At 43.6% G+C, this 13,998-nt stretch overlaps 1 protein-coding gene across 4 annotated transcripts in view; it reads left to right on the forward strand.

The window, feature by feature from the left end:
- The first annotated feature begins 272 nt into the window (after nt 1-272).
- Nucleotides 273-13,998, forward strand: part of ASAP2 (ArfGAP with SH3 domain, ankyrin repeat and PH domain 2) — a 94,209-nt gene continuing 80,483 nt past the window's right edge. For all 4 annotated transcript variants that reach the window (XM_086608370.1, XM_086608371.1, XM_086608373.1 and 1 more), the window contains exon 1: nt 273-398. In XM_086608370.1, the coding sequence (XP_086464496.1) occupies nt 273-398 (126 nt within the window). The remainder of the gene's footprint in view (nt 399-13,998) is intronic.

The following is a 13,998-nucleotide window of genomic DNA, read 5'->3' on the forward strand; positions in this document are numbered from 1 at the left end:
CTTCCCCCCGCTCGCCGCTGGGCGTGTGCCCGGCCCCCGGTGCTGCGTGACCGCGCGGGGCGGAGGAGGAGTGTGGGTGCGGGGAATTTCCTTGTGTGGCGACGGAGGAACAACACCGCTCCAGACGGCGGGGCTGCGAGGAGGGCGCTGCTGCCGCCGCCGCCGCCGGTTGCCGAGCGATGTGAGGGGGGAGCCCCCCCTGGGCCCTCCCCTCCCCCCGGAGCCGCCTGCCTTCCCCCCCCTCCCCTCGCCCCACTCATCCCCGCCCCGCCATGCCGGACCAGATCTCCGTGTCGGAATTCGTGTCCGAGACCAATGAGGATTACAAGTCACCTACCGCCTCCAACTTCACCACCCGGATGGCCCAGTGCAGGAACACGGTGGCGGCCATCGAGGAGGTGAGCCCCGGGAGGGGAGGCGCGGCGGGGCGGGGAGCGGGCTGCGCAGCCCCCTCCGGCCTGGCTGCCCGCCGCGGCGGCAGCAGAGAACAAGGCGCTACCGGCGCTGACTCCTGCCGCTCCCTCTCCCCGCCCGGCCCCGAGGAGCGCCCTCGGCTGCCGCTGAGAGGAAATGGGGCTCGCCCGGGAGGAGAGGGGAAAGAAAAGGAGAGGGGGGAAGGGCTGAGCCGCTGTTGCCCCTCGGCCCGCGGGGCTTGCGCTCCGCCCGCCGCCCCGATCCGAGCTCGGCGCACGGGCGCCGGCCGCCCTCCACCCCCGCTTCTCTCTGGCAGCCTGAGGGCAGGGGAGCCCGAGCCCTCGGTTCTCTCTCCTGGCGCCCGAGGAGCCCCAAGCCGGTCGGTTCCTCCCGTCCGCCCTCCTACCTGGAGGGGGACTCGAACTCTCCAGCCTCCCCGCTCTGCCCCTTCCTTCGCAGCGACACCTGAACCGCCCCGGCCCCGCCGCACCTCCTTCCTGCCCCGCCGGCTGCCGTGTGGGGCTTGGGCCCTGGCGGTACGGGAGGTTGGAGTGTCCTTTCTCCAGTGTGTGTGTGTGCCTGCCTGCTTCCTGGCACAGGTGGGATTTAATCTTCTTTCTAGTCTCAGCACATAGAATTTTGAACAGCCTCCTCCCCTCGAGTGTGTGCTTTAAGGGAGCCTTCCCTCAGGAACCGCTTCTCCAGGGCTGCGAGGCGATGCCTGCCCTTCCCGGGGAGGCGAGAACACGCCGCCTCCAAAGCGGCGCCGGTTCAGCCTCCCCTCGGTGCGCGGGAGCCTGAGCCCCTTCGTTTTTGCCTCCTCTGGGACAGCCTGGGCGGCGGATACTTCGTGTGAACGGCTTTTGTCTCGCCAGGAGAGCTGTTTGTTTTTCTTTCTTTAAAGATACTCGAAACGTGCTGTTGAACCTGATGGTAAGAGCCCTCCCTACCGCGGAGGGTGGCTGCCAGCGCTGGGGAGAGAGAGAGGCTCTTTTTCCCTCCTGTTTCAAATCAGAGGGAAATCTGGGACAGGTCTGAACACAGTGAGAGCACATTCCACTTCCCGGTCATATACGCACAATGAAATGAGAAGCGTCTGTGTATCTTGATTCCTCTAGCAGCTTCTCTGAAGTAACTTGTGGGAGGAGGGGAATCTTACTTGTGATGCAGATTAATTTGCTCCATCTACCTGTTACATCAGTTCTTACAGTGTGCGTTTAGTTGATTTGTTTTGCAGTAAGCACGTATTTTAAAAGGAGCCTCTTCAGCAAAAAGAACCTTGTCAGAAGTTGGTGTCCCTTCTTACAAAAGAACTGCCACTAGCAATGGATTATTAATGTGTCTTAAGTGAACAAAGCCCAGGTTAGGTGTTTAAACACCCTTTTCAAGATTTTCCTGTTTTGCCAGTTCCTAAAACCACTAAAGCAAGGAGTTGAATTCAAAATAATCTGCACAGAAGGAATTACTGTTTTGTTCCTGAGGTAATTTTCTTCCCTGCAAGCTTGCACTTAAATGCCTGAATTTAATTATACATTATGAACCTGATACTCTTAAGATCAACAATTCTTTATCAAAGGCAACTTTTTCTTAAAGAATATTTATAATAATAAATCATTTTAATTGTAAGGTAGAGCTGCCTAATAATTGATAACACAAAACAGAAGTTAGTGTAAGCATTTGGGTCAAAAGCAGTTTTGCTAGATTTAGAGATTTTTGTTAGAAGTCTCAGAAAAATTGGTCTTTCTCTAAGCCTCAATTTCTAAAGCTATATGGTTGCAGAAGCGTGAGATCATTTCTCAGAAAAAAACATGCAAAAAAGTTTTTTTTTCATTTTCATGTCTGATGATACAAAATTTCTATACGATGACGTGAAATTTATAACATATGTACCTTAAGGTCTTTTAAAGATTCAACTCAGTAAGTTGTGTCTTGAAAGCTTTTTTTTTTTACTTTGGGAGAATGATACGTATTTTAAAATGTGACTATGGTGGATTCCTTTCTTATTTAATTTGTCTGCTTGGCATTTGGTTTTGTGTCAGGTCTCTTGATACGCTGCTGTTTGATTTTTTTTTTTTTAAAGAAACTCAACCAGTATGTTAAATCTTTGTATCTGCAAATTTCAGATATTAGACACTGTTTGCTGTCTTAGGTACAAAAATTATCTCTTATGATAATGATGATAAAGAGTGCCTAGTGTCTTACAGATCTAAGTAAAGTTTGCAAGGCAGGAGATTAGAGATTGCAGTGGCTATAGCTATTCTTTAACAGTATTGATCTATCTAGCATTTTGGCAAAATATCAGCAGTTGCTGCCTGTTTGTGCTGCTGTCCCAGCAGCACAACTGTTGAAATGAGTTGTACTGTTGAAATGAGTACTGTTTTTTTTTTTCTTTGTGATTTATGAAGAGCAACAAACAAATTTTCATGGTTTCAAAACAGTGAAATCTTTTTTCAGGCTTAGACATCTTTGATTTGGAAATACTCAGGCCTTTTAGCATGACTCGCCTGTTTTTTCAGGTTAAATGTGGTCCTTTTATAAAAAGCTGTCTATAAATTGTGTAATAGAGAAGTCAGCGCTCAGCACCGTTTTTCTAAAAGGCTGGACGAGAATTAGTTCGTTGGCTTGTTATGAAGCGAGACTGAGTCAATAATGTGTCTAAAAATGTACAGGTAATACAAAGAACCTGTGCATTTCCAGTGTCACAAGTACTGTGAAGCATCCATTTCCAATGCGCGCTGCCCTGTTGCAGTAGACAGTGTGGTTCTGAAAACTAGGAAGTCTGTCTGCCTGCCGTTTAGGGAATGTGTTACTCAAAACTGTTGATAGGTGAGTTGAAACTCTGCTGACTGCTGGCTTTGTGTATGCATTGATTTTTAACAAGTGACTGTAAGAGCTACTTCATTAACTGAACACAGTTAAGTTTTCGTTTTCCAGAATACTGTATACGTGTATCATGTGTACATGATAATCAACAAACTAATTGGTTAATACTGATACTTTGAGGATGTCTCCTAACTGTTTTTCCCAGCAAATCTGGTTCTGGAATGGACTGTGAAACTGCCTGCATGAAGCCAGCTTGGGTCTCCCCAGCCTTGTGCTCTCTTGGAAGCAGAGGTGTGGGGCAGTGGTGGGGGGAACAGAGCAAAAGCATGGCAGGTGGGGGCTAGTGTGACTCAGCTCTGTGCAAACACAGGTATTTGTTTCCAGATCCCAATGGGAAGTCTTTTGCACTTATCATTAACACTGCTGGCTACCAGTTCTGTAATTCTGTCTTAGCTAATTAGCAGGTATCTAATAGTGCCTTGAAAGTTTAGTTAATGAGGCCTTGCTTTCAGTGAGGGAGTGTGAAAGACTTGTTAAGTGACAAAATCAATATACTGTTGGACAATTTTATGTGTATAACTTACCAATTATGTCTCTGTGGGCAGTGATACTGTCTTGAATCAGTGTTTTCTGACCTTGGATTAACTGACCTCTTGCAGAATATTATTGATTTTTAGTATCGGTTGAAAATACTTTGAGTTTTACTGTTTTATGCTATTGCATACACTGATTACAGACCCCTGATCATGGCCCTTGAGATCACCAGAAGCGATGGCATTGCAGTTTGGGAACTGGTGCCTATTCAAACACTTGAAGAAAGAGAATCTGATCCTTTGCTCTCAGTAGTGGAAAAGGGATTAGGAAAGGCATGCTCGTGGAACATGATTTCAAAGGAAAAGGAATCCTGTGATTTCTACATTGTTCTCAGTTTAGAATGTTGCGTAGCAAAATTGTAGGAATCTTTAGCTTCTGCTGAAACAAAATTACAAGTGAGCAGGATATGTCACACGCCTTTACAGGTTACTGTTTAATCTTTGCATGTATGATAGTGACTAAGATTAAACAAGTTTTAATTGATAGAGGGCAGAGCATAAGTCACACGATTGGGGGAGGGGTTGCTTGTAATCAGTAATCTAGTCTGACAAATATAGTCTTTTTACTTGACTGTTTCTATTAAAAGTCTCAGGAGCTAAAAATGTGTGGTGACCATTCTTAAGTTACGGATGCTTAAAAATCTGATTTTAGTTCTGGTATTACTTAAAAGATACGCTTCTCTCTTGTATGTGCTATAAATTAAATAAAATAATCCCTAAACTGTAATGGAGCCTGCAAGGTGGTCCCAATAGCTGTGATCATTAAAGATTTTTAGGAATTATTTTATGGAGTGATTTAATGGCTAGAATCTGAGTGTGCCACTTCTTTTTTGAAGCATGGGTTAAGTTTTACAAAAAAGAGTGGAACTGAAGCCCATAAAAATCCTACCTATTTATTTCTATTCTACCTGTTTATCATGGTCCAGTGCTTGTCGACCAAGAAGGAAGGGCGCAGGGCTTTTGTGCAGGCTACTGTGTGAACAGAGAGTAGCAGACAGTTCAGGTGCTGAAAACATTTCCGTCTAAGCCAGGACTCAAGGTGCAAAGTTTACCCCGCCTACTTAAACTTCACTGCATGCACAGATTTCCCTATAAAAAGGGGAGAATAGAAACTTGCAAGGAGTTTAATATGTTACTGGAACACTCTCTCTAGCATAGTAGTGCTTGCTTCTGGGATGAATGTATTGTAAGAAGTAGACAGGACAAAGGAACAGTGGAAAGATGTAAAACATACAATCAAAAGAAACAGTATGGTGGTATCAAAGATGGTCTTAGTTCTCTGGATAGCAATAGATTTTAATTGTTCAGGGTCTATTTAAAAGCCACTCTCCAGGAATTTCTGTAAAATCTGTGAAATTAATGTTGAAGTCATAGCTTGTAATTTCATGTCTCTACTTGCCTTTGTTCTGTAGGTCCTATTGCATGATTATTGCGCCTTGATTATTATGTTATTTTACAGTTTAAATTTTTTTTTGTAGTTTCCACTCCTAGGAATGAAGCGTGTCATTTCGGTATCAAGTCCTGTTCTTCCTCACTGTCACTTATAATCCAATTTTTTGTATCAGAAATGATGACAACTTCTTGCCATCTAAGGCAATCCCACATATTTCAACTGGCTTGGAGAGGCATGAGGGATCGATGCTTATTGAATTTCATTCCCTCTTGTATGTTAAAATTCTGAAATTCTCTCTGTTCCATTTTGGTTCTGCAAGGCTAATGAGGGTGAGAGGTAATAACAGCTTGGTGGGGTGGGTGAATGTGAGTCTAGATATGTGCACAGACATTTGTGGTTTTGTAATTTACGCTTTCCCCATCATGTATTTTTTGCTTGTTAGATCTTTAGGACTGGAGTTCTGTCTTCTTATACTACGTGGTTGTGACTTCCTTTTGAAAGCTGCGTGAAGAAGGTGTTCTTGTATACTTTGAGCAGCAGTAGGAAATATCATATGTTGTAATGCATTTTGGGAAATTTACTACTGTTATTTGTATGTTTCATTTTAATAAAATATATCTTTGTGCCCACAATAACGTGCTCTTTGGTAGAACATATTTGCATGCATTTCTTACGTCGTCACTAAGTCAGTTCCATAAATACATGTTTAAAACTTTTTTTTGTGTTCCACTTCTGCTTCCTTTCTGGAACTGTGATTCGCTGTCATCAGCATGCAATGAGGTTTCTGGAAGAGTCATTGTGATACAAATGGCATAATGATTTCAAAAGGAGTGTCGGAATTTTTTCTTTTTGAGAGGAATATAGAGGATGGAAGTTGTAGAAATAAAGGAGCTAAACTGTAGGTCTTTAGCTGGAGCTTTGTGCGTATTTTAAAATACAGAATTTAAACCTTAAATCTTTAAAGTACAGACAATGTGCAGTCAGTTAAAACAATTTCAAGTCATATAAGTAGATTGCTGTGCACTTTACCTTGGTGCATCTGATGATGCGTCTGCTTCCTGTTACCAAATGCTTCCATTTCCCATAGAGGCATCAATGGTAAACATGTACATTTTTGAAGTATTTTACTAGCTGTGGCTTTTGTCTTTTGATTTTTCCCTATTGCTGCTGCATTTCTCCGAAACATCTTGTCTGGATTTAGTGTACTTCATGCTGATGCTAAAAGAGAGTAGACATGGAAAGTGGCTAATTCTGCTTGGGTTTAGCCCACTGTCACTTCTCATCTTCATGTTGTTCTCTGCATACCGTAATATCCAGCAGTGCTAGGTAAAAGTGAAGCCTTCGTTTTGAAAGGCACTGCAAAGTCATAGGACAAAAGGCTAATCCCTGCTCCAAAGCACTTACAGTCCACATGTCAAGTGGACATGGATGAATAATACAGGTGGAGGAATTCAAGAAAACTTGGTGCGATTGACTAGTGTACTGTGTTTGTAGCTGAGCCACTGTGAAGTGGTCTCTTTTTATTCATGGGCATTAGAGTAGTGGCTCTTAAACATTTTAGCTCAACTTTTAAATATTTTTTTTTTTTATAATTTGCACCTTTCATATGTGTGTATATATATTACATACAACTATTCCCTATCTAAGCTCCTACACCCCAGCTTCTGGGCCTCACTCTTAACAACCTACACCATCTGCCTGCCACGTTTGCCCAGAAACCACCTTTGCACCTGAAACTCCAGAAAAGTTGGGCCTAGCCTTATTTAGGTTAGCTCTTCCCTCTATTGTCTTGGGTATCAAGCTTCTCTGTACTTTCTCGAGGTTTACAGTCTCCTTATCTCTCTTAATTTCTTGAATCTCCCTTGCTGCAGAGGTTATTGGTGCTTTGTTCTGCCTCCAGGGAGCTCCCCAGCCTTGCCCCCTCTGCGGGAGCCTTGGCCCAGCCCTGTCCGTGGTGCTACAGCCTCGGCTGGGGCTCCGATGAGCTTTGTGCTAGGATGGGGTGTCTCTCATGGATGGGCTAGTGGCAAGAGTCTTCACTTGTCCTCAGTCCTCTCTGGCTCTAAATAAGTGTTATATTCTTCATGAAGTTGTTAGAGAGGGAAGAAGAGATGTTCTGTGGGTGAAATCTTTCTGCAGCTTCTCCAGCTGTGGGAATATCTTCCATCCTTGCTCAGAAGAGTTTGTGGATGATATAAAACTTAAGAAGTGTTGGTAAGATAAATACCAACTAAGCATTGCTAGGAAAACATGAAGGTATGATTCTAAAAAACAAATGGGTGTTCGTGGCTGGAGTTAGTCTGAGCAGAGAGAGGGGGAGTCGTGAGTGAACAAGAGATGCCTGGTGTTGCGTGCTAATAAGTATGAGAATCAAAGACCACTGTACTACATTTGATGCAAAGGAGAGTGCTGTTACAAGTATGGAGAGAGATTCATTGCACAGAAGACAAATCAAAAGGTTTAATGTCATTCGTGGATGTGACTGAGAAAGACTGTATTTGTCAAGGCCAGAATGTTGAAATAATCAAAATTAAATTATGAGATAACGGAAAAAAACCTTAGCTTGGAGTGAAAAGCTATATTTTAGAGCTACTATGCCAAAGGGATCTGCATAGTTGATGATAGACAGGTTTCAGATTAAGAGAACCTGTTGGTTATGATACAGTGAAGTGGACTGTCCACTAACATTGCAAGCATGGAGGAAGAGTGCAAGAGGAATAAATAAGAGCTGTATTTCAGTCACATTATGGTCAGGCATCTTTGACAACAAGCTAAGGTGCTGACTTTTGCATAAGGAAACAGATAGAAGCAGGAGAAGCTAATATAAGAATCACTGATTTAAAGGCAGGAATCAAGTGGACGTTGAGGATGAGATTGGAAACAAGTGAAGTGTTTGTTGAATGGTTGAGGCTCAATTTATTGTGTGCTAAAAGCGAAACAGAAATTAAAAGCAAAAACCAGGGCAAAATAAGCAAAAAAATTATATTTAGGGGAAAAGTCATTAAACTGAGAACTGATGAGGTCAGCAGAACTGAAGAGGTTATGTACTAAAGCATGAAGAATGTTTATCAAATATCCTAAGGAAGGGGAAAATTATGAGAAAAACTAAGGACTTGAAATATCCCAAGAAGAATGTCACAAATGAGCAGAGCCTGTCAGAAATAGGGAAAAAAAAGCCAGGTAGTCAGAGGAAAGTTTTGCATTAAAGAGTATGTATAAAGATAAAAGACAAATTAAATCAGCCATGAACCTGCATGGCAATTCCTGGATACAGTTCACAGGAACTGTGACTGGATCCAAATGCAGGTTGCATCTCTTCATGCAAAATACGTTCTTTTAGTGTCCTTTGCAAGAGAGTGAGCTACAAAATAAGTTCTAAAAGCATTTTGAGTCTGCAGAAACTCAGATCAGATTTTGACAGTCACCACTACTGAAAATAGATGGGTCCCACCAGCAGCACAGGCTGACCATAGCTGATGGTGTAGTTACAACTGGAAAGAAAGGAAGGGGCAGGTTGTACTTTGCTTTTATTTTCTCTTGTTTAAGGGTAAAGCAAGGGATATGGAGCGGGTCCAGAAGAGAGCCATGAAGATGATGCGAGGGCTCGAACACCTCTGCTATGAAGACAGGCTGAGAGAGTTGGGGCCGTTCAGCTTGGAGAAGAGAAGGCTCCGGGGTGATCTTATAGCAGCCTTCCAGTACTTAAAGGGGCCCTACAGGAAAGCTGGGGAGGGACTTTTTACGAGGGCGTGTAGTGATAGGACAAGGGCAATAGGGAGATTTAGATTGGATATAAGGAAGAAATTCTTCCCTCTGAGCATGGTGAGGCACTGGAACAGGTTGCCCAGAGAAGCTGTGGCTGCCCCGTCCCTGGAAGCGTTCAAAGCCAGGTTGGATGAGGCTTTGAGCAACCTGGTGTAGTGGAACGTGTCCCTGCCCATGGCAGGGGATTGGAACTAGATGATCTTTGAGGTCCTTTCCAACTCAAACCATTCTGTGATTCTATGATTTGAAAAAAATCAAGTTTCTTTAGGAATGAGAGCAGGCTACTATGTTCTAACTATGTATTATCTTTTCTTTTTCTCCTCACAACTCTATGTGCTTAAAGAGTATTTTTGTGAGGAGAGTACTTTCACATCTGCTTTCATTTTTTAAGTTATATAGTCATGTGCAAGAACTACATGTCAGGAGAGTTTGTGTAGCTTCTTCTTTACTCTTGCATCAGTGCTGGCAATTTACTATGGAGAAACAGAATTACTGAGAATCATACTTGCAAAGTTGTGGAGCATGATTACACCCAGGTTTCATGGGCCAAAGCAGAGCTTCTAACTTTACATGTTAACTGAGACAGATTTTTTTTTTCTTCAAACCCAACTGGAAAATGTAGATCAAGTTATGAGCAAACAAAAGTTTGGTGTTCATAACTATTGATGTTATTTCAAGCTGATGGTAGGATTGTTTCTCTTTTTTTTTTTTTCCTAGCGTTTTCCCCCCACAGTCTGTTTGGTAGCATCAAGCTCAAGCTCTTTCGTATGAAAAATACTTGCTGTACGTAGTTGCTCTTGGTGGGAACAGAGACATAAGCCGGGAGACTTTTGGCATTAGATAGGAGATTTTCTGTGATTAAGATGACCACCAGCTTCTTTTATTTGGACTAAATCCAGACTTCTTTCATGAAGTTTACATCAACGTAGGGATGAAGTAAAGGAGTAAATTTGACTAGGAAACGAAAAAAAAGGGAACAGAAGAAAAAGTAAGTCTCAAAGTAATAGACAGCTGGAATTGTAGAATCATAGAATAGTTTGGGTTGGAAGGGACCTTGTCTAAGATGTAACATGAAGATCAGTCATAAGTGAAGAGCAAGAAAATGGAACCTGAATTAAAGACAAACTAGGAGTTGAGAGTCATCCAGAGGCAGAAGTACTGTGATGGCATATGAGGAGTGGAGGGTCAGGAATTGGCATTTAGGCAGAAACATTAAGGAGAGGATAAGGAAATGCATCAAAAGTCTAAGAAAGTTCAGAGGAATCAGAATTGACAGGAACTGCAAAGGAAGGGGGAGTGCTGCAGTGTTTATGCAGGAAGTAGGACGAAAACACCAGGCAGAGAATGTGGAGGGAGGGCTAATGTGAAAACAATCAGTATCGTAAGGAGGCAGGCAGGGAGATAGGAAAGGGATAGTGATGGAGGAAAGTGGATAATGGTGATATCACAGCTACATCCTACTGTGTACCTTAGGCAAGGGAAAGAAGAGTTCTGCGTGTTATATATCCAGAAAATGGAACATAGTACTAAGTATTATGCAGAGTTTATTAGCTGCTGTATATATCTCAGCTTTATTTGGAAAGAGAAAATAATTTACCTTATGGAGGAGAATTTGTTGATGGAGGAACTGAGGTGCAGTGCTGTAACTGAATAGCTTTTTTCTTATGAGAAATGCTGCTTTACAGGAAATAAGCTTGGGTGGTGTGATTCAGTACTTCTCATCTGGAGTAGCAGGCTTTGTTTTCAAGTGAGTAGGTGTTGGACAGAATTTGAAAAATTTGCTTCTTTGTATACGTGAACTCTGTTTCACAAAAATATTTACTATGTAAGTGATACATTGTGCAGTGAAGTGTATTTCTTCGGAGTATATTCTTTAAGAGGTGGCTGTAAAAGAATCTATAGTGTAAATTCTGGCATCTGACTTGTTAAACCAAGAAGAAATAGAGAATTGAGAGGGAAGGCTGAAACTTCGTTCCTCATTGTCTTGGAGCAGTATGGTGTATAGAACCATCTGCTGTTTGTGGACCCTCAGCCATCCCTGATTAAAGATCAGATTATCAATGTTAGTTCTAGTCTGAAATCTATAATTCTGTCTAGGCATTATGCTAAGTATGCGTGTAGATACATCAAAACAGCTGAAGTGATTAGAGCCGAACAAATTACTTTTACATTCCTGAAAGCTTTGTTCTACATTTGGAAGGCATATAGGAAGGGAAAAAAGTAATGAAGTGATGTGAACACTCATACGGATTATTTTCTCATGTTTTATGGTTTCTATTCTTTGTTAGTGAAACATTTCTTTCCTAGGATGTGCAATTTCAGGGAAACTTAGACTGTTTCTAGGGAAGTCAACTCGGAAACAAACGCATTTGCTAATCATTTTAAGCCCCTTCAATCAAACGGGATTACTGTTTGGTTATAGCAATACGAGTGGAAATTTCCTGAGCACATGCAAACACAGAGGCCCTGCTCAGTTGTCACATGGAAACATGCAGTGCAGTCTTGCAAAGCACATGTTTTTAATCATTTGTTTGTTTTCCAGAACTGTAGGTGTATGTTACACAACAACAGAAAAAATATCAGCGGAGTCCTCCTACACTTTGAGCTCCATGTAGACTAGATGCTCACTGTGCTGAAGAGAGTTAGCATTGAAGAAGCAATGAAGTAGTAAATCTTTTGTAAGCTGCTTTTTGTTTGGTTTCACCCAACCAGGAGGACCAAGTGGATGAGGCCCTACATAGGCAGATAGGAGTTGCTGCTCGTTCACAAGCCCTGGCCCTCATGGGGGATTTTAACCACCCAGATATCAGTTGGAAAAACAACACGGTGGGGAACAAGCAATCCAGGGGATTCCTGGAATGCATTAATGATAACTTCCTTATCCAAGTGATAGAGGCACCAACGAGGAGAGGTGCCATGTTAGACCTCGTTTTTGTCAATAGGGAAGGGCTGGTAGGTAATGTTGAACTCGTGGGTAGCCTTGGCTGGAGTGACCATGAGATGGTGGAGTTTGAGATCCTAAGGGCAGCTAAGAGGGGGAAGCTCAGCAAGCTTGAAACCCTCGATTTCAGAAGAGCTGACTTTTGCCGCTTCAGGAACCTCCTTGGTAGTGTGCCATGGGATAAAGCCCTGGAAGGACTGGGAGCCCAAGATTGCTGGTTGACTTTCAAGGATCATCTCCTCCAAGTTCAAAGGCACTGCACCCCTAAAAGGAAGAAATCAGGCGAAAACACCAGGAGACCTATATGGATAAACTAAGAACTCCTGGCTAAAATCAAATACAAAAGGGGATTACACAAAGCATGGAAGCAGGGACTTGTAACCTGGGATGAGTACAAGGAAGTTGCTCGTGTACTCAGAGACCAGGTTAGAAAAGCTAAGGCTCTGACAGAGTCAAATCTGGCCAGCAATATTAGAAATAACAGAAAAGGGTTTTATAGGTATGTGAGAGAAAAAAGAAAAATGAGAGAGAATGTGGGGCCCCTCCGGAAAGATACAGGTGACCTGGTTGCTGAAGACATGGAGAAGGCTGAAATTTTCAATAACTTTTTTGCCTCAGTCTTCACTGGCAACCACTCGAACCACACCACCCAAATCACAGAGGATGTTGGCTGGGTCTGGGAAAGTGAAGAACTACTCAGGGTAGGAGTAGATGAGGTCCAGGAACACCTAGAGAACCTGAAGGTGCACAAGTCCATGGGACCTGATGAGATACATCCACGGGTCCTGAAGGAAGTGGTGGCTGAAGTTGCTAGGCCACTAGCCATCATATTTGAGAGGTCCTGGCAGTCTGGTGAGGTTCCTACAGACTGGAAAAGGGCAAACATAACCCCCATCTTTGAAAAAGGGACGAAGGACAACCTGGGAAACTATAGACCAGTCAGCCTTACCTCTGTGTCAGGTAAACTCATGGAACAGATTCTCCTGGTAGCTGTACTAAGGCACATAAAAAATAACCAAGTGGTTGGTGACAGCCAACATGGCTTCACTAGGGGCAAGTTGTGCCTGACTAATTTGGTGGCCTTCTACGACAACGCTACAGCACTGGTAGATATGGGTAAAGCAATTGATGTCATTTTCCTGGACTTGTGCAAGGCGTTTGACACTGTCCCACATGACATCCTTGTCTCTAAAATGTTGAGACACGGATTTGACAGATGGACCACTTGGTGGACAAAGAACTGGCTGGATGGTCGCACTCAAAGAGTTGTGGTCGATGGTGCGATGCCTACATGGAGACCAGTGTCAAGCGGTGTCCCTCAGGGGTCTGTTCTGAGTCCAGTGCTGTTCAACATCTTTGTCAGCGACATGGATGACAGCATTGAGTGCACCCTCAGTAAGTTTGCCAATGACACCAAGTTGTGTGGTGCCGTGGACTCACTTGAGGGAAGAGATGCCATCCAGAGGGACCTTGATAGGCTTGAGAATCAGGCCAGTGCAAACTGCATGAGCTTCAACAAGTCAAAATGCAAGGTCCTTCGCCTCGGTCAGGCCAATCCTAGGCACAAATACAAACTGGGCACAGAGTGGGTTGAGAGTAGCCCTGAAGAGAAGGATTTGGGGGTGTTTATAGATGAGAAGCTCAACATGAGCCGGCAGCACGCTCATGTGGCCCAGAAGGCCAACTGCATCCTGGGATGTATCAAGAGAAGCGTGGTCAGCAGGTCAAGAGAGGTGATTGTCCCCCTCTACTCTGCTCTTGTGAGACCCCACCTCGAATACTGCGTCCAGTTCTGGTGTCCCCATTATAAGAGAGACATAAATCTGTTGGAGCGTCTTCAGAGGAGGGCCACAAAGATGATCCAGGGTCTGGAGAACCTCTGCTATGAGGATAGGTTGCGGGAGCTGGGATTGTTGAGCCTTGAAAAGAGCAGACTTTGGGGGGACCTAATAGCTGCCTTCCAATACCTGAAGGGAACTTACAGGAAGGCCGTGGAGGGACTTTTTACAAGAGTGTCCACTGATAGGACAAGGGGAAATGGGTTTAAGTTGAAGGAGAACAGATTTAGA

This window comes from Tauraco erythrolophus, chromosome 2, assembly GCF_009769465.1.
Source record: "Tauraco erythrolophus isolate bTauEry1 chromosome 2, bTauEry1.pri, whole genome shotgun sequence".
Lineage (NCBI taxonomy): Eukaryota > Metazoa > Chordata > Aves > Musophagiformes > Musophagidae > Tauraco > Tauraco erythrolophus.